The sequence below is a fragment of the Catharus ustulatus genome, chromosome 2, assembly GCF_009819885.2.
Source record: "Catharus ustulatus isolate bCatUst1 chromosome 2, bCatUst1.pri.v2, whole genome shotgun sequence".
Lineage (NCBI taxonomy): Eukaryota > Metazoa > Chordata > Aves > Passeriformes > Turdidae > Catharus > Catharus ustulatus.
Window position 1 is genome coordinate 108,675,339 of NC_046222.1, and position 20,511 is coordinate 108,695,849.

The 20,511-nt window shown below is 40.3% G+C and overlaps 2 protein-coding genes across 9 annotated transcripts in view; one reads left to right on the plus strand and one right to left on the minus strand.

The window, feature by feature from the left end:
- Positions 1 to 18,985, minus strand: part of SCML2 (Scm polycomb group protein like 2) — a 75,775-nt gene extending 56,790 nt beyond the window's left edge. For 4 of the 8 annotated variants that reach the window (XM_033052075.1, XM_033052076.1, XM_033052074.1 and 1 more), the window contains exons 1-2: positions 18,393 to 18,474; positions 5,047 to 5,151 (exon numbers count right to left, since the gene is read on the minus strand). In XM_033052075.1, the coding sequence (XP_032907966.1) occupies positions 5,047 to 5,065 (19 nt within the window). In that variant the 5' untranslated portion in view covers positions 5,066 to 5,151; positions 18,393 to 18,474. Of the gene's footprint in view, positions 1 to 5,046; positions 5,152 to 5,341; positions 5,392 to 17,759; positions 17,855 to 17,977; positions 18,114 to 18,392; positions 18,475 to 18,801 lie in introns of those variants that run through there. The other 4 variants (XM_033052073.2, XM_033052070.1, XM_033052071.1 and 1 more) reach the window with 4 other exon arrangements.
- On the plus strand, positions 17,935 to 18,948 carry LOC116992286 (translation initiation factor IF-2-like). The gene has a single exon (XM_033051741.1). The coding sequence runs from the start codon at positions 17,935 to 17,937 to the stop codon at positions 18,946 to 18,948; it is 1,014 nt and encodes a 337-aa protein (XP_032907632.1).
- Positions 18,986 to 20,511: the final 1,526 nt, after the last annotated feature.

Genomic DNA, 20,511 nt, shown 5'->3' on the forward strand with positions numbered 1-20,511 from the left:
TTTTTACCAAGATCTGCATAGGAGAGTAACTCTCTTGGTCTGCTTAAGTACTGGTAATAGGGCTGCTCCTCTAGTTAGGCTTGTGCCTAGCTCACACTTTGGGTTATCCAACTTAGCCTGAATTGGTACAGGTGAAGGGTAGGCTCATTTCTACTGCAAGATTGCACTAGTAGCTGATTATTCATAGTTTATTCACTCGCTTTTAAGTCTACAGCTACTGACTGATTGGCTTGCTCTTGAAATAAAAACACTCCTGACCTAGAATGTGAAGCATTTGGTGACAGAAACACTTGAAATACAGTGAGTTGTTCTGCAGCAAAGACTAAGCCCTATCAGTGTTGCTTTTCTCTAAGTAAAGCATTTCTTGAAACATATTGACAAGCAACATGTGGTATTCAGCACTTCCATCTCACATCTTTCATTATCAAGGAATTGCCAAATAATGTAAGAGCTGAGTCATGACAATCTTCTATCACCAGTCCCAAAATCCTCCCCTACTGCTCAGTGAGGAGAGTTCAAGCCATCCATGAGTCTCGGTGCTTGGTAGGATGTGATACTCCTTTGGCCAGAGCACAGCAGGGCCTCGCCATCCAGAGCCACCCCATCACTCCATCCAGAGCTACCGGGGGTGGCACTGGGGGCAGCCCCAGCACTGGGCACCATCCCAGGAGACAGGCTGGGACTGGGATGGGATGTGGGGCTGAGGCTGTGGTGATCTGGAGACTGGCCCTGCTGCAGCATCACTGGGGCAGGGGCTGACATGGGGTCCTGGGCAGGGCAGGTGGAGGCTCCAGGTGAGTCAGGGTCATTAAAGCCTATTAGTGCACTCAGGACCACAACACCTTCCAAGAATAACCCAGACTCCATAGTCCTACAAAATCAATGTACAGCTTATGTAACTGCTCAAAACACACTGCAAAAATATCACCTTTTTCTCCTAAAGCAGACATGGGCAGAACTCCAGGTCCTTTGATAAGAAAACAAAATGCTATGTTTAGACCTTGATTTAATCTTCTTTCTTGACTTACATGCTCTTTCTTTTGGAAAAAGTTTGCTTTGGAAAATTTTCTGCTATATAGGTTCTTGAAATAAAATGCTTATGAAGGTCAGCTTCAGATGGAACTGCTGAAATTATTTGGGACAGTGCCCACAAAGCTCTAACCCCAGTACTTCCTCAGCAGTAGGGTTTTAACCCACACAAGTGGATACCCTACCACTACCTGTGGGAATCTCAGAAGGGATCATGTTAAAACTAGTTCAGTAACACTGAAAAGATGCAATGCTAACATTCTCCTTCCCCATTCTACAGGTCAAAATATATTTCAGCCAGCCTCTTTGTGATTGATCTGAATCCAGCTAATTTTCTACCAGGAGGTAGCAATCAACAGCAGGACCTTTTGCCACGTTCTGTAACCTCAGTCAGGTTTTCCTCCAAACAGTCATGGTACTATCGCAGACATCAGGCTGTCAGCTTTCAGAACAAGCAACTTCCCAACCTGACTATGTCCAAAGAGGAAATCAATGAGTCTCGTATGTGGAACTCTGTTGCAAGAAGAGAACTAACAACTGCTTCCTGCAAACACCCAAAGCTTGAAAGGACAGAGTCATCAAAAAATATCTACCCAACAGTGCCAGATTAGAAACAAGATGACAGCCTTTCATGATGAGAGACATCAAGAACAGGTGAAAGAATGTGAAAAACTGCAGCCTGCACACCACATGTGTTCTTGCTGACAATCACTACACGAATTATTTATTCCCTGCACCAGCTAGCTTTAATGCCTCCTTCAAAAATACCACAGCAAATATGAAAGTTGAAACAAAACACTCTTGGCAACATATTTTTCTTATCAGCCATTAGAAAACTACAAGAAAAGAAGAGATTATTAATGAGAAGTGGATTTCTCAATAGCATTTTAAACAACTATTTCATCTGAGGTGAAGGCATTTTCATTCCCAGTAGACACAAAGCACTGTCACTATCACTTGTTTTTGATGGTTGGAAATCTGTTCTTTAAAATGCACAAATAAATCTCACCCAGCATATGCAGAAGCATTCAAGAATAAGTCTGAATAAAAACAAGATTTCTTTCAAAGGATCCCCTCACTTTTATGCATTTCAACCTTCTTCAGTGGGAAGTTGGGAATACCTTTACAAAGCTGGAGTGTTTTGTCTCAGCAGATGCAAAGCTACCAGAAGGAAGAATTGCCAACCTGTTTCCACATGAGACACCCTGTATCTACTGCCATCCCAGAAAACTTTCCCCCCAGTCTGTATTACACAGTCACTGCTTCATAGTCTATACTTCCCAGCCTTGTTCAGGTGTGCTTATTTCAATGTTGGCAGTTAGGGTGGAAAAAAATTATGGTTTATTTTCAAAAAAAAGTATAAAGAAAGTAAGATTTTATTTAAAAACCAGTTTTACAAATATAAACACATGGTTTCTTTAATATATCTACATTTGAAATGTTGATATTCTATATTTTAATAAATTTCATTTCCAAAGAGCACAGAAAAAGATTTAGACAGAAAGCTATTATTCAAATCACTGTGCTGAACAAAATTACTCTCTCTGCACATGATCTTCAGCTTGGTCAAGTTTTGAGGTCAAACCTCAAAAAATGAGGTAATGAAAGGCATAATATGTACTGTAAATAATTGTACAGGTATAAAGAGTATTTTCTTTTCATCCCCTTGCACATTCAGATCCTAGACACATTCAATGGTTAATTCCTTGAAACCTGAAAAACTGATTTGAAAATAGGAACTCTATTTATATATTGGAGACAGAAGAGACTTATTAGTCCTAGAGCCTTGATGCTTGTAGTAACAAAATAAAAATAATTAATCATCTATCTTCCCTTATCCATTTTTAAAGGAAAAAGTTTTCATTTATTTCTCAATGTAAAACACAGTATGTACTAGATAATTTGCCAAAACAAGAGTTAGAATGAAATTCTGCTGAATCAAGTGGACTTAATTAAATGCTACACAGCTCTCTAAAAAAACAATGAAGTACAGGATACCAATTTCAAAAGAAGTTTTGAAAATAAAGTAATACATAAGTACACAGAATTTCTATATTTGCTATGTATCTATACATATTTAGCCTATACTACATACAGGCTAAATACCCTATAAAAGATTTCTTTCCTCTAAAGTAGCAAGATTAGAGTACAGCAGATACTAACACTTTAAAAGCAACATATTCTATTGTTCACCAACTATTTCTTTTCCAGAGTGCACTTCATAAGCTCAAGCTTTAGATACAAGCCAAGATTAGAGTAAGATTATTTAACACAGTGCTTTCTGCTTCCTGATTCAAAACTCCGTGTGTTTACATTACTCCCACCCTATCTGTAACCACAGAATTTTGCTGATAAGATTACTCAACAGAAGACAGGCAAGAGCAACCACATCTATCACTTAAGAAATAAGAGACAAAGGGGAAAAAAAAAAAAGAGAAAGCTACCCTGACTGACTTGTGAATACTAAATTTAAAAAATAACCAGAGAAGGCAGTGGTAGAGCTCTGGGCAAACATAATCCTGGAGACCAATGTGTATTTCCTCTTATAAGCTCCTATACTGAACTCATTTCTTGCCTGAGATGCTTTAAAACTCTGCAACTTCTTTCTAGAAGATTTAACCTCTCAGCAAACTAGACAATTTCTTTGTCTAAGTGATGGAAAGCATCATGTCTTTTAACAGTAATAATTTTCATCCCAGAATGGTGTGTTACATGGGAAAGCATGTATATGCTGTCTTCTACGACTCATTGTGCAATGTGGGGAAAAGGAAGTTCACAGTCATGCTTTCGAGACTTGGGCACCCTGAAGTCCTCAACTCTTCTGGGTGATCAAAATATGGCATGATACCACTCTCCTCAAACAAATCCCTTCTCTTTTCCTGATGTATGTGAAATACCTTTGGGTAACAAGAACTTTTGCTATTCCCATGCCACACAGTTACTCACCCTCAAAAACAAGCCCAAGACTTACCATTGCTCAGGAAGGGGCCTTCTCACTCCCTACTACACAGAGTTGTGAGCACCCTTTTAGCTGCCTTTCACCAAGCCTTAGTGCACACAGTTGAAGATATCAAGACAGAGTGAATTTGAAATTTCTAGCTTCCTTTCTTTTTGTGCTTCCCTAGTGGGATTCTTATCTGCTTGGAACAGGGAGTCTCTTTGACTATATTTAGACAACAGCCATGCAGAAAACCTACAAGGGAAGAGGACAGACTTCCTCCATAAACTCTTGGTGCAACAATTAAAACGAATGACTCCTGCCATTACAGAAAATCTATTCTAGCAAAAGACAATTATTTACCAAGGGAACACACAAGCACATAAAGCAGTTTGGGTTGAAGGTGGAAAGCTCAAGGAAAATACAAAAGTGCTAGTAGCCTTTTATGGGGGAGGACTACCAATTTGGGAGCTTTCAAAGCAGCAGTAACATGGTTCCAGACAGTGGATCTTTTGCTGTTCATACTATTTTTTTGCTTCAGAAGCCCAAATACTCTTGTTTCTTCTTAAGTCTCACTCTCTATTTTATCTCTGACCTCACAATTAAGATCTGCAGACATGACACAGCAGAAACCACACCTTTGCAGTACACCATGTACTTGTGGATGAATTTCTTTTAAAATGTTCATTTTATCTTCAAGAGATAGTTACTAATGCCTTCATTGTGATAAAATTTGATTCTTTTTACTACTTAGTTATTATCCTGCTAAATTATAGGCAGCTCCAGAATAAAGCCCTACATTTTATTTAATAGCACATCTAGACACATTCCTCAATTTCAGAGTGCAGTAATGGTTTCAAGGCTGTCACAGGACATAATTCTTTTCATTAAACTTGTAGAACTCAAGACAGCCAAATTCAGCATATGTATTCTAAAACAATGTGAAGTTTGAACTTACCTGTATTCAGTAGATATCACAAACTGTCTTCCTTAATCTAACAGTATAGCAAATTGTCATGTTGTATCCCACCAGCTCCAAAAAGAGAATTTAGCAGGTTCCCCACTTTCTTTCCTCTTACCTTTCACTGTTCTCCCCATGGTAACACTTCTGTGATCTTCCCTCTCACAATAAAAAGGCTGAAGTTGAAAGACCAGTCAATTCTTCCTTTCAGCACAACAGTTTCCTGTGGAGCAATAATACAACAAGTTAGTGGGGGGAGGTTGTTGTTGGTGTTTGGGTTTTCTGGTTTTGGAAAGAATTATTTTTTTGTATTGGCGCATAATTATCTTGCTGGTTTTCAATTGCAAGTGTTTAACAAACTATCTCTTGGAGAGCAGTGTGAAAACAACAGTTAATAAAAGCAGCAAAATTACCAAATGCAAACTTTCATTTCTGTGTTTTAGACAGTTCATTGTCTAACGATTTGCATTTTCTGTGGATTTCTAAAAGAAAGAAAGATGTAAAATATGTGTTATTCCTTTTCCCCCCAAGAAACATTACAGAAAAATGGAACTCTTTATACATAACCTACTTACCCTGCCTCACTCGCACAGTTAAACAATCATCAACTTCAAGACCTTTGGATAAAACACATTATCGTGCACAACTACAGTTGAAGAGGGAACAAAACACTAATGCAAAAAATCTGTACAAGGCCTTAGTGCTCACTGATGCTGCTGCCCTGTCATTTGTAACAGACTTGTAACAGCACACAGAGAACTGTTAGGGAAATGCTAACTGCAGATAAAAGCAACAAGCCATATTCTTGAAGGGTTTAGAAACTAGAAAGGACAGATTGGTTAAACTAGTATAAAAAAGCAAAAACAAACTTTCTTTTGTGTGTGTCTTACTGTGATTTTCTACTCCAGCATCTAGTATTTTGAACTTTGACTGTGTTCAAGTTAAACTCATTTCAACCATTTAGCCTTGAAGCAACAAAGCCAGCAAGTTTCTTATTCTTCTTCATTAACTTTTCAAGCAATAATAGGTAAATACATTCAAATTTCTGAATTACGCTCTAGGATAATTTCCTTTCAAGCAACTTCCATGAGGTTTAAAGCTGACATCACCAAAATCTTGAGGAGCTTCTTAAATTTAAATATATACATACTTTTTCCACTATTAACTTAGTCAAAGGTAGCATTTTTAGAAGCTATATCTTTCCACTGTGACATAAGAGAAGTAACAGTTGAAAAGCAGGCTATCTACTTGGCATTCCTTGACTCTTCTACTCACATGCAAAAAAAAAATTGAAGTACACCTCCATATCACATATAAAAAGAGAAGTATCATACAGTTGAGTGTTTTCCTGAGACTGTGGTACTTTACTGGAACTTCAAGAAACTTGCACACTATGATGATGGACTGGATGATGAAAATTTTATACAGTCCAAGACTGTGGTTAAGGCTAATTAAAAAGTTTTTTTTTTAAAATGCCAGTGACTGATGAATTAATTTCATATGTGTGTTGTCTGTGAACATGCTGGACAGTTTTTACAAAAACTCAAGATTAAGACTTAAAAGGAGTTATAAATAAAACTGAATACTAACATAAAATAAGCAGGTTTTGCTACACAATAGCATTCATAGCTTAAGTGATCATCAAGATTAAGAATAGAAATCCTTTTAAGCCATCAAATAAATTTGAAATACTTTATACTTTCACAGACTCCCCCAAAAATTCAAAGCTTTTCTACTGCAAGTAATAAATCATGGAAGGTGATGCAGAGTCAAAGTAACTGTTTTTACAGATTACTTTAGAACAGCGAATGGTTTTTATCTTTTTGTTCCAAGTACCAGATTGCACTTGGTGCAGTAATAAAGATTCCAAGCCTGCAGTGATAGTCATCAAGTTTAGCACAACCGGAGCGTCTGTGAGAACATAAAAAGGATTCCAGCTTTTCATTAGCTTGTGTTGTACCAGATAGGCTGTTTTACAGCATGCCCACCAGCCTGTTAAAAATATAAGACAACTGAAAGTTCTAAAAGAGCTGTTTGAAATGAGGCAAACCCAACTGCAGGCACACAATATATTACTGTTTCGAAGAGGTGCTACTTAGAACTCAGTTACACCTAAGTATTCAATTTAAAGTTGCTATTAAATTAGCTCATAGATTGTACTGTTTGTCACAGAAAACATTCAAGAAAGGTATTTCTGAGCCTCTATCTAACAACCACTACATGTTGTTGAACCACAGCAAAATAAAAATCAGTTGTCTCAAAACCAGGGCAGGGTCATCCTAAAACAAAGTGTAACTTCTGCAGGGGCAGACCGAGGAACTACTTTCCATCATCTCACATACTTAAGTGGCAAACCTTAAGCAGGGCAGCTGTGTCCTTTGCTGACCAAGACAGAGTCCCTTATGTCACATTCACCAGCCCCAGCCTGGCTCAATCCACAGCACACCCACCACAGAGGAGAAGAAAACCACCAGGAAACACAGGGAAAACACTTCTAGGGCACATTCTGGCACAATTACGTAGCAAGGACAGATCTCTTGTGTGTGTGCCTTGGCAAGCAAGCTGAGTGAGAAAATGGGGTTAAGAAATTAATCAAGCACTTTCTAGAAATGAAGGGGAAAAATTAAACCAAACAAAGCTAGGAATATACAAGCAAAGAAAGAAATGCAATGGCAAGGCTGAAGTGCAATGGCATTAGAGTGCACAAAACAGCAGAATGAAAACCAAAGTTACAAAGACTGAGATGAGAGGTTGTCAGTCACAGACAGAAAATGACGGAAGTACAGAATCCAGTGAGAAACCATTCACTGCAAACTGAGGAAAAAGCAAGAGGAAAAAAAATGCACAAAATATTGGACTAATCATCAAAATGTCTTCAATCCAAAGAGCACTCAAAGGATATCCACACTCATAAAGTGTATGATTTATATCACTTACATCTCAATTAGTTCCGTAAGCTGAGTTTTAGTCTTTCTCTGATTAACATCTCTTACATGAATTACTTTTTTACAAACCAAAAAGCATTTATCTACTTTTAATTCCTCACTGAAGTTTTTATTGGTAATCCCCAAATCACTTCTACTAGCCACCTCCCACTGTGCAAGTCCTTTGTCAGAAAGTATTATATTAGTAGACAAGCCTAAGTCTACACCCTCTTTGCATTGCTAGTACATAATACCAGGTGTCAGAAAACAGGATGGAAAACGTTTTTCCTGCCTATCTTTGCTCTTTCTATTTTGAAAGAATTACTCAAAGGGCATGCATTGCTGCATTTCAAAGAAGGTAGCATTCTACAGAAAATGTCAAAATCGCTCCCTCTTTTGCCTGCCATGCATCTCCATTACCCTTCTCACTATAAGCCAGGCACTCAAGTAAGCCAAATGTCCTGGAAAAAAATATTTATGCATATCTAGATCTTCCCAGTGCAAGTTTATCTTGACAGCATGCCTGCTCATAAAAACACACAACAGAACTGTGGAGATAAACATAACATTTAAAAGAAGCCTAAGCAAAGAGGAGATTGTGGGTTTAGTCTTCACAAAAAAGATTAAGGTTTTTCTCTCAATTACTGCATCAGAGGCAGAACAAGAGCCAGCAATTTTAAAGGCCATTAGCTTTTTTGACCCTACCAGTGGTACAAATGCAGTAACTCAGACCTCACCACTGGCATCTTCATGGGTGGGACAGTCATCAATGGGCAATGGCAATCTCTGCTGGGTAAGGACTGAGGCTATTCTTTTACACAGATACACTGCACTGAGGAGGAATATAACAAAACAGTGACTTGAAAGAATCGGTGAAGTTCTCAGTTTTAGTTTGAAATAAAGGCAGAAATTTTTCAGGCTTAATGTGAACAAGGAGTTGTATTTGCCCCTTTTTTTCTTCTACAAATGCTTCAAGAGTCCATATGCAATGCTTAAAAATCCATATGCAAGGGTGAAAAAAGATTGCACATAGTTTGAACAGCAAAATCAGTTATAGACAGAAAATAAGCACAGTGTAAGTTAAGAAATAATTCCCTCTGCCAACTCTTTCATTTGTACAAGTCCTAGCTTTCACCACCAGCATTCATGTGCTATTATGTTTAGAAACCCAGGAAACATCAGCTACAACTGCTGGCCACACTCCCATGGCTCCTCTCCTCCTTACTGTTTGTCACTGCCAGCACCCTTCAAGGAAAGGACCTGTGCAGCCTCCCCCATGGACACACAGTCCAGTACCCGTAGCTCCCACTCCAGACTCCACACATGGGGAACATGTACCTACAGGCACCAGACACTTCCCAAAGTGTGACCTAACTGCATTACTTCAAAGCTATCCTTCATGAATCTGAAACACCTTTTTCTTAAACCTAATCATCTATTTATCTGTTCTCTCTTAAATAAAGCCCTACTTCATACTATTTTTAAAGTCTTTAAGGGGCTGAAAAAAGGCAAACAAGGAGAGTAAAACTTAAAAAGAGTTTTTAAATAACATACAGTATTTTATTAAATAAAATTTGCAATACTTAAAAATAATTTCCAGCAAACTACCCAGCATAGAGACTCATCTAATACACTTGAAGACTCAACAGCATACTTCCTTATTTCTGTAACAGAGATAGTCAGTTCACCTCTCAGTGCATACTGTGGCATCATTATGGAAAAATAAGATCTCAGAATTTAAAGGAAGAAAAATTACAGGAATGTATCAGAACTTCAGAAAATGTAACAAAAGCTTTGTATTTATAAACTCAGTATTATTTAGCATTATACATATATGACGGTAAACCAAAACATTAAAAATCAGGTCTTCTTTCATTTATGCACACAAATACATAATCAGTCAGTGTTCTGACAAGAAATTTGATCTGAGTTGTAATTCTTTTAGTTCACATTTTTTTGTATTAAAAAACCCAAAAAAGTTAAATTCTTTCAGGGAAAGGAAATTAAACTTCCACATTTTCATAAAGCTGAACTTTTAATAAACTGATATATCTGAATAACTCCTCTAGTCACTAAAAGCAAAGTTAGGACAGATAGACTTTAAACAAATTTACAGGATTTCATACCAGCAAATATTAACTAGTCATCTATACCATTACAACAACTAAGCTTGAGTATTTCTTAAGTTGTTAAAGAAAGCGAGTGGGTACTTAGTGCTTTACAAATATATTTTTGTAATGTCATTTGCTTTAACATCAAATGGGAATTTTCTGCACTTGCAAAACTGCTCAGTAAGTCACCAGTGGTGTACTGCTCACTATTTATGAAGTGATTAGCATAAACAAACTTTTAAGCTGTCAGCAGTAAAATATTGCCTGTAAATGTTCTGCTCTCTCTCCAGGTAAGTTTACGACCTGCTTTAGAATATGAGCAAGTGTAATTACAGTAAGACATACATTTCAAGAATGTAAAACTCTCTCTAAACTCTCAAACCCTGTTAAGTGTGTTATTCAGTAGAGTAAGGCATTGTATATTTTAAAAAGAAACACTAACAAGGTCTACACCAAAGATCCGTCCCAAAAAATCCTGAAGCAAGAAATAACACTTATAAATTAGAACATTAGAGAAGTAAGGTTTCCAAATTAAACAGCATAGCTTGTATTAATGCACAACAAAAACAATTAATGTCATGTAGATTTAACATTTACAAAACTGACAGTAATTTTTTAAATTGCAATTTAGAGCTGCTACCAACAAAAATTGAAAAGCTTTCCTTCTCTTTCCCTCCCTCCCCATCCTGCTTTAAAAGTCAGTAGATGTGGGGTTGTAAAAACCTGAAAAAGGAAATGGTATGTGTGAAGTCAGCAGTTCAGCAAAGCTGACTGGCCATCAACAGCTTTAAATATTCTTAAAATGCCAATCTTCCCACATGAAAGGGGATTTTAATATTATATTAAAATAAATTTTAAAAATATAGTTTACGTTTCTATCTTAAACAAAACTGCCAGTTTTAGTAGTTGACTAGTATGTATTTACAGTAGCACATGATTTTGACAATTTGTTTAAACATTTTGGTGAATTCAGCACACTAAAACCTCTGTGCTGCTTTCCACTTCCCCCTTCAAGTCTGGAGTACTCTTCCTGAAAACACTCATCATCATTATTCAACCTGGCTTTGTCCAAATACCTAACTTCCTTTTTTTTCATAACGCAAACTAATTAAATTATGCAAAAAAAAAAAAAAAAAGAAAAAAAAGAAAAAGAAAAAGAAAAAACAAGAAAAAGAAAAAGAAAAAATCAGAACGATTAGCACTAAGCACTACATACCTGCATGAAATCATCTCAGATACATTTCCTCTGTTTTCAGCTCAGCCTCCCCTGACACAGAAAAGCAGTCTCACGGAACTATTGATCCTACAAGGCACTGAGCTTACTTTTAGCACAGTGCAAATACAGCAGGTAAGGGAGAAAATAAATTGCTGTTGCAAATATGGCAAGAGATGCCCAGATGCTAAAGAACACTATACAGCTTTTCTGCACTTGTCTTTAGCAGACAAGAAGCAGCAAAACCAGCAGCAGAGTTCCTGCATAAGAAGCAAGGGGGGAAAGACAAACAGAGGCCCAATAGTTGAAAGGGGATTCTTCACCCTTTTAGGCAACTTTGGCTTCCTCCCTTCTACACAGCCCTCACACTGGAAAAGGACTGTAAAAAGCTTGGTTCAGATATGATCCAACAGAGCTCTATCCACACAGCGTATAGTCGGCAAATTCATCCCCAAGGTCCAGATTTTTTATTCACAACAGAGTATCCAGAGAAACACACATACTTTTAGTCTGATGAAGAAATCTACAGAAGTCAAATAGCATACACAATTTATTTTTTTCATTGAAGGCATGGAGAACAGCCTTGAGACATTTCTGCACAGGATCTGACTGCTGTCAGCACCCTAGATGAAGTTACCTGGTTTCAGAACAACACCTTTGTCTCCCCTCGCTTGTACTCAACACCAGCAGCACCATACTTCCATTACCATCCTCTTCCAGTGCATAAAATACCTGCTTCTCTCTTTCACTTAAGAATCCAAACAACATAATGCTGACTGGGACTCCCTGCCACTGTATATTAACAAAGACACAATTTGCCTCAACTCATTTTTCTGCTCTGCAACACTCCATGACGTAGCCTGGGTTATAAATGGAATAACTACTGATCCCACGTACTGGTGTCCAGTCAGGGAACAAAATCAAACCAAAATGAACTAAACAACCCTTAAGCAATTTCCGGATAGTTCCCATATCGAGACAATGTTTCAGTAGGGAAAAAACGCCAGAGATCTGCTTGCAGTTTCCAAGCATATGCACTGGAACTCACCTGCTGCTGGTGCTGATAGCTGGGCTATTTCCCCAACTTATAAAGTCCTCTTACACAAGGGATCTTCATGCAAATCCAAAAATATTTGTCCATATATTAGGACAAACATTATCATTGAATCACAGAATATCGTGAGCTGGAATGGACTCGCATGGATCATCAAGGTCCAACTCCCAAGAATCACACCAAGTGCCATTCCAAAGGACCATTCAGTGCTGCTAGACATTTCTGCAGCTAACAAAGCACTAACAGGTCATAAAAGACATAACAACTCCTAAATGCTCAAAGGACTAGACAGCTGCAAATACTCCGCTGTACTATTTGCTTCACTCTTAAAAAACAGAAGACTAAAGACCCAAAGCATCAGGAAAATTCGCAGCACATCTGTATCTCTCTTCCTACTTTCTGTGACAACTTTCCAATTATATGAAAAAAAAAACAACCCAGAAACAACCCAGAGGTGAAGCAAGCCATAACAGGGCAATCTCCTCCACCTCTTCCTCAGTGTGACAGCGCATCTATCACTGGCTGTATGTGGCCCCAGCTCAGGACAGAGGGAGAGTATTTCCCTTTCTGCTGTTTCTGGAGATCCCCTTTCTGAAGAGAATCTCCCCTCTTTCCTCCACTCAGTGCTTACACCATTAAGCAGTACAGAATATTCAGACCAGACAGTATTTTCCTACAACAAGCTGAAAAATAATTACATACCATATTCAAAGTTTTCATCTAACCATAATACTGCTTATTTTGGGATTAAAACCAGTTCATATTATCTGACCTTCCCAAAAAAACCAGTTTGCCTCTTTACAGCCCTCCAGTGCAGGGTACACATACAAGATATTTGGTAGGGGAAGTGCCATCAAACATGCAACAGCCCTTTTAATCTCTGAGCCCCTGACAGACGCTAGTGACAATAAAGAGTTCCACCAAATTTAGCAGCTCTGATACCCTGTCACATTCCTCCATGCACAAGACTCAGTTTTAAAAACTGCCCTTTAAAAGTGGGCTTTTAAAAGTGCCCCAAGAACTGCACTCCTTCCAGTGAACCTGCCTGCATTAATCTCTGATAGATTCCACACAGTACATAAATAATGGTACATGCTTCATTTTAGGTATGCACCTCATTAAAATGGTGCTACTCTCTTACAGGTTTTATAAACTTCAGCTGCTCCCTGAACTAATGTATGGTAGAGGATGAAAGGCTCAACCTCGTCTTTGCCCTACACTAAAAGGAGTCTCGTATTACCTTGAGAAGACAACTGACTTAGATTTCCATCAAAGAAGTTCATCCCTTTTATGAAAATTGATGGAAATTAAAATGACGGAATTCCCTTGGTGCCTTAAATAGAATTTGACCTGATTTGTGAAGTTGAAGGCATAGAATGAAATTATCTAAACAGCACACCTACCTTTAATACAGTATTTTACCTGGGTTTAAATGACAACATACAAATAGGAAGAATATAAACCACTTACGGGTTAAAAAAAAAAAAAAGTAATCAGTCCAAAACACTGTTCATGCTTAAACTGGATACAGTATAATTCTTGCAAAGCCAAAAAAAAAAAAAGTACTTTAGGATTAGTTTGACATAAGATATCTAGACAGTATCTTACCTGTGAAGCAGAAAGGCTATCGCCCTGCGAAAACACATGAAAGAGCACTAAAATTCTGCTAACGGTGTAGTATTTCAGAAAGGCTTTGATATTAGGCTCTGAAAGTAATTCAGAAAAGCAGGAAGAGCACACATAAAAACCACAATTAGCACACCATCGGTACTGCACCAGCTTGGATCCAAACGATCAACCACTACCCATAAAGCAGGTGCCTCAGTTAAAGTTCAGAACTATGAACCATTCTTGAAGCAAGACTGCTGAAATAAGAGAGACATGGAATTTAATATCACAAAGAAGAAATCTATACTTCATTTAGGTCCAAGATAAGAAAATAATGAATTTTTGGTCCTGTCCAAAAGACATAGAAATTAAAGCTGTTGCGTTTTCTGACAGGGATTTTGGCGAGAGTTGCTAAGGGCACCTACACAGCATATCCCTGCAGACACACAGTGCTAAGGGTGTAACACATTATATCTCCTCTACTACAAATGGTTTACTCGTGTGCACCTATGCCAAATGTCCATTATATATAAAAGAAATTATGAGAGTGAGCCCAAATAAATAAGCGGTAACTTGGTTGATAGAGACAGTTGTTGCTTTCTGAATGGTTATGAGGCAGCTCCTGACTTTCCTCCAGACCTACACCTTTGTTGCCCAAGCAGAAAGACTAAAAAGGATGAGATAAAAGTACCTCTGATGGTCATCAGCACCATTTATGCACCAGTTATTCTTTGTGTATAGATCTGCTGCAGATAAAAGGGGAGCCTGCTTACTTTTGGCTCATGTACCTGAAGTCACCCTTCCTATCCTAAAATATGGTCATCTACTTCAAGAGATAACAGTTTTAGGCAAGGTGGTGAGTTTACAGAAACACACCTGGATGGAGCAGGTGATTCACCAAATCATCTCCTGCTGCTCCCAGGAGTGAGGCAGCATTGCTGCTCCGTGGCCAGCACTGCAGAAGGAGTTGGGCAGACACCCTCAGCCCTCACTACCCACACAGGTCAAGTCAGCCAGCAGGTGCATGAAGGCACAAAAATAGTATTTACACAAAAACCCTACAGTTCACTTAAGTGCTTAACTGCCTCACTTTTCAGCGACTTTACCTCAAACAAATTAATTGCCTCTCCATTTAGACATCATATGGAAAGCTGCTCACACACACATTATCAGTCATCGTTACAATGCAAAAATAAACTTCACTGCATATAACTAATATTAAAGCTTCCTAACACTTGATTATAGAGCAATTGGACCTTATGAGAAATCTCCAAAGAAGATATACAAATTTTCTAGGAAAAGCATCCTCATATACCAAAAGCACAAATCACAGTAAAAAATAATTATTCATCAAATTGTATTACAATGTTAACAAATATTCTGGAACTTTAACATTTCCATTGCTTATTTACCTACTGCACGATTATGCCTTGATAATTTTATATTGGCTTTTCTGGCTCTTCCCACATGCTAGAAAAATCTTTTCTGGGCAATTTATGTTGCATGTCTTACACTTTAAAGAATACAAACAGTACAGTCCTTTACATTTAAGATTTTAATCTCTGAAAGAAGCAATCAGCACTAAGGCTGAGTGCCTAAGGCTATTTCTTTCAAATGGGAATGAGCAGAACTTTAAATGCCCTGCAGATGTGGAGTTCACGAAGTTGGTTAACAACCTCCCTTGTCCAGATTCCTTGAAGCAGTGTCTTGCTCCCTACCTGTAATTTGTTCTGTATTTACACTTTAAAAATATCACAATAGACTGTCAAACGATATTTCTAAAGATTTCCTTAAAACACCTTAAAACATGAAAAGAATAACTATATATTTCACTCACCCTCATTCGAGGTAGTTGTATCCAGTCAAATAAGAAAGCCAGCTGCATTGTCCTGAACAGTTAATGACAAATGTTGTTTCCTGTTAGTGACACTATTTAGTAGCACTGGATAATTGCTGAGGACTTCATTTGTCCCCGTACATTCACCCCATAAAGGGAGTAAACAGGACTCGCTCACAGCTCACGATCCCATTGGAATACCAAGAAAACAAAAACCTATGTCACCTATGTACAACAGGCAAAGCAGCTATCTATGTTTGCTTTGTGTTTCTTCACATTCTCTCACGTAAATCTTAGCACAAATTTTACACAGGTAATGGAATCAATATTTTCTCAGTATTACAAATTTCACACTAGCAAAACACCTCTTTTGAACTCGAGCAGCTACTCCAGACAACAATGCCTCTGCCTTAAGAGCACACTATCTGGTCACAGCAACAGCAGTCACAGCAAAGGGGGAAAAAAATCAACTGTATATTCAATATATGAACACACAAAATCAAAAGAAAAATATTTTAAAGTTCTGCTGTTGCTTGTTTCCTAAAATTCGTACTTCAAGACTTATACCTGTCTGAACTACATGGCATCCAGTCGTTGTGAAAGTAATTTATACTTTCACTATAACACATCATGAAAAGCTAACATCTGTTTTTATTGAATCAGAACATTACTACAAAAATATAAAATACCAAGTAACTTGAAAGACATCACAAAAATATTGCTACTTATTTACACCAACTCCAACAACTGAGTTTCAAACAAAATTAGTAAATTCTATTTTCATATTCAAGATCAGACCATGTTAAAGTTAAAAGCCATATAAACATTTCCCGGTTGCAGTCTCAGTTTCACCATACACTGTTTCCTGCAGCCTCACACTTGCATTACTGTGCAACTTCCCACAAATAAAATACTTACAGAAGTGTCTCCAATGCACTTTTTCTTTACATCAGTTCAAGTAATATCATCCTTAAATAGTACTTAAATTTTATAGTACCCTAAGGGAGAAAATCAGCTGTCCCCCAACATGCAGCCTGGCTGTATAAGGAATTTCTGTGGACACACTGCAAGTGCAACCACTCCTGTGGGCTGTGGGTTGCTGTGGCCTGAGCAGCACTCAGTGGTGGTCCGTGGAGAGCTGGTACAGTGCAATGCCTTCACTCCCCTATTTACTCCATAACGCCAACATGACAGCCCAAAACCCAAGCGTAATGCAGCGAATGCCTTCCTGCAACTGTTCCCATCTGCACCAGTGCTGCAGTTGTTACCGACCCTGCGCGACTGCCTCACCAATTGCTTTGCTCTGCCACTTCCAAAGAGCAAGGTAATGTAGAAATGATTTTAAAATTCAAATGTTTAAGATGTATTATAAAAAATTCATAACCAGTCAAACTTGAAGAGCTGTTTACAAGTCAGACACAGCATGCTCTGAAAACCTACTGTCGTATCTACAGAGTCAATGCTTTTTAAGTTTTAATCACCTTGTCTACTTTAGTTTAGCTACTCTAGGATATGGATGAGTCATAAGCAAAGTCTACATTACCAGAACTCACTAAAATATCAGCATTTCCCATTTTTATTAAACCTTTTAGATCTTAGAATTATTTTTTTCTATCTCTTATAGTCTAACTGATCAGTAAGAAACAGCGCATAATGGAGGGAAAGACTTCAACTTTAAATTGTATTAATATTTAAAGCATGCCTTCACTCCTAAAGACTAATTGAGCATAAAATTTAACTCGAATATTGATACATACTATAGCACTACAATGTGCCTATAATTTAAAGGTTAGTCTAGCAGCTAAAGACAACAATGACGCACAACACGGCACCAGAACTTTCCATACTTAAACTACTTTCTTTGGACCATCCAAAATTATGACTCCCCGTGCAAGACACCCCCTTTAAGTCGACAATCAATACATGCCACATACGCAGCTTAACTGTACAGAAAACGGGAACAGCAACCCGACAAGTGCCCCACAACAGGCCACGTCTGGCACCGCGCCGTCTTCAAGCGGCACCCCCAACCCCCCTACCCAACACAAGCGAGCGCTCCGAATTAAATGATTTTTAACACGCACCCGGCTGCTCCGGCTGACGCCTGTTTCCCCAGCACCTCGCCAGCCCGGCGGTGGCCGGGCACGGACGATCAGGCACAGCCCCGGCCACGGGGGAGGCAGCGGGGCCGCCCCGGCGAGGAAGGCGTGTCCTGCCCGCGCTCCTGTCAAACGCCGCCGGCCCCGCCACTCGTCCCGGATGCACCGGCGGCTCAGGGACCTCCCGTGCCGCCCTTACTCACCGGAGCTCCTGCCATCCGGGAGTCGCGGCCACCCCCGGACAGAGAGAGGCACGCCGTTCGCACCGGGACACAGAGCCGTCCCGCTGCTCTCACCCTCGCAGCTGCGCTCGTACTCGGCCACCCGCGGGTCCCCGCGGGCGGGGTCGGCGGGACGCGCCGCGCTGGGAGTTCAGCCCGCAGAGGAGGGGAGCGGCCAGCGCCAAGAGACCGGGGCGCGGCGCTGGAGCGTGGGGCAGCCCCGGCCAGACCCGGTGCCGCCCCCAGCGCTGTGGTGTTGCCGAGGAGGGGAAGCCAGGACCCCGGCGCCCACTGCGGGCGGAGGTTGCGGTGCGAGCACTAGGAGGTGGCGCGACCTCCGCCTCGCCTCCCTTTCTCTCTCCGCTCCTCCCTTCCCCTGCCCGCCACCGCCACTCACCGGGCGGGCGGGACGCGGGTCCGCGGCGTCCTGTCAAGCCGCTCCTGCCGCCGCCCGCCTCACGCCGCCGCCATGTTCCGGGGGCACGGCGCATGCCCGGCAGCGGCACCGGGGGCGCGCGGCCTCCCCCCCGCCGTCCCCCTTCCGCCCGCCGCGGCGGGGGCGGCACCGCGCGGGGCTGCGCGACCCGCGGGCATCCCGAGACACCGGCATCCCCTCACGGCCGGCATTCCCGCACCCTCCGCCATCCCCGCGCCCCGCCCGCATCCCCTCACGGCCGCCATCCCCCCACGCCCGGCATCCCCGCGCCCCGTCTGCATCCCCTCACGGCCGCCATCGCCCCACGCCCGGCGTCCCCGCGCCCCGTCTGCATCCCCGCGCCGTCACTATCCCCGCACTGCAGCCAGACCTGCGGCGGGAGGGGCGATCATCGGGCTTGACGGGGGCTGCTGCGCCCGGGGAGTGGGAGCGCTTTGTGAGGGGGGAAAATGAGCCCTTGGCAGGTGTTTGTGTAGGAGGCTTCGGTGTGAGCAGTGGACGCCTGGAAAGGGCGTGAGGGATCGATGGCCGGGGTTGTGAGGGGAGCCCGGAGGCAGCCGCGCCGCGGTGGTGCCGGCACCGCCGGTGTACACGTGGTGAGCAGTGCCCTGCTTTGTGATCACGGTAATTGCGGAGCGTTACATATTAACCGCTGGTAACGGGTGATACTGCACGGTGCAATCGGTGCGTATCCGCTTGGGAAATACCGCACCATTATTTCACATTACACAATTATTAATCCACGCTTATAAGTACTGTATAATAGGAAAAGCTCTTCCTTAGCTTTTTGGGAGGATGCACTCCGCTTTTATAAGCTTTGAGTGTTTTAATTCAGACCCCAAGAGGCGTGTAGGTATAAGCATAACTGGTAAAAAAAAAATACTTTAAATGCTACCAGCATTCAGAGGAGTTTGTGCCAATTTTCATCTTCACTGTTTAACATCACTTGCAAGTGAAATTTTAAATGCGAAATTTTGCTAAGGTCATGAGAGTGAGATTCTGAGTTCTTTTAATGAAAAAAGTCCCAAACCACAGAAAAGAAACCTCAACTATCTACCCAACCCCCCTCACACCCTTCTGTATGACAGTGAAATTCATACAGCCCACTTTAGTATCCTGCACATACTGCAAGTTACTACTAACAATTTATTTTAAACACTCTCATAAGCAGTAAATGGCTCTTTAGAAAAAAGGAAAATGAGTCCTTGACATAATTATAAATGTTTAATATTTAGCCGATATGAAAGAAACAAGTAAAAATATGCTAATCCAAGTCATTAAAATACACAAGAGGAAGAGAAAGAAATACCGTAACATGCTTACAGAAAGCTTTTCTAGTAAAATGTGTTAAACTCATCACAATGCAGATGAATGCTGCTTTTAATTTGAAATATTTTCTCCTTTCTGTAATATTGAACTTTTGCAGGAAAATTAGAGATTATGTTCATTGTAAAGATGGATACAAAAACATGCCAAGTGTCACAGAATAAGTCCCTTTGAGACACAGAGGAAATGAAAACATATTTTAAAGCTGTTCTTTAAACCCAAGCCAGTGCTAGATACAACATCTGAGGAATCTGTTCCCTGAGAGCCAGTGGGACACTGTATCTTGGTTTCTACAGCTGTTGTTGCAGAGCTGTCAGACATGAACTGGTGCAGTCCTAAACCTGCTCATAATTTTCCCTGAAGGCTGAAATCAGGAAGCCCAGCCAACAATAATCCTGCTTCTTAGACCCCTGATGTGATGAAGCAGAATAAACAATTGTCATAAGAATAAATGTCCACAAGATACATCACCAGTAAAAACAGTGAAATAGAATAAAACTTTTAACACCCTCTTGTAATCTATGGATCTATAAAGCCTTCATATGTGTCTTTCACCTTCAAGCTATAGCTGATGTTAAAAAAAAATAAAAATCAGTACAGGATTATTAGAAAAGGAAGAAGAAATCCTGACTGCTTCTATTTTCCAGTAGAACGATGAGCCTGTTTTCTCGTTACTCACCCATCATCTTTCATTTTCTTTTGTAGGTATTGAACTGAAATATTTGGGTCAGAAAAACTAGGCATTTTAAGTTCT

Bases quoted from the DNA above. Each gene is read 5' to 3' on its own strand.
- LOC116992286 (XM_033051741.1), top strand. From the start codon at position 17,935: ATGCACCGGCGGCTCAGGGACCTCCCGTGCCGCCCTTACTCACCGGAG.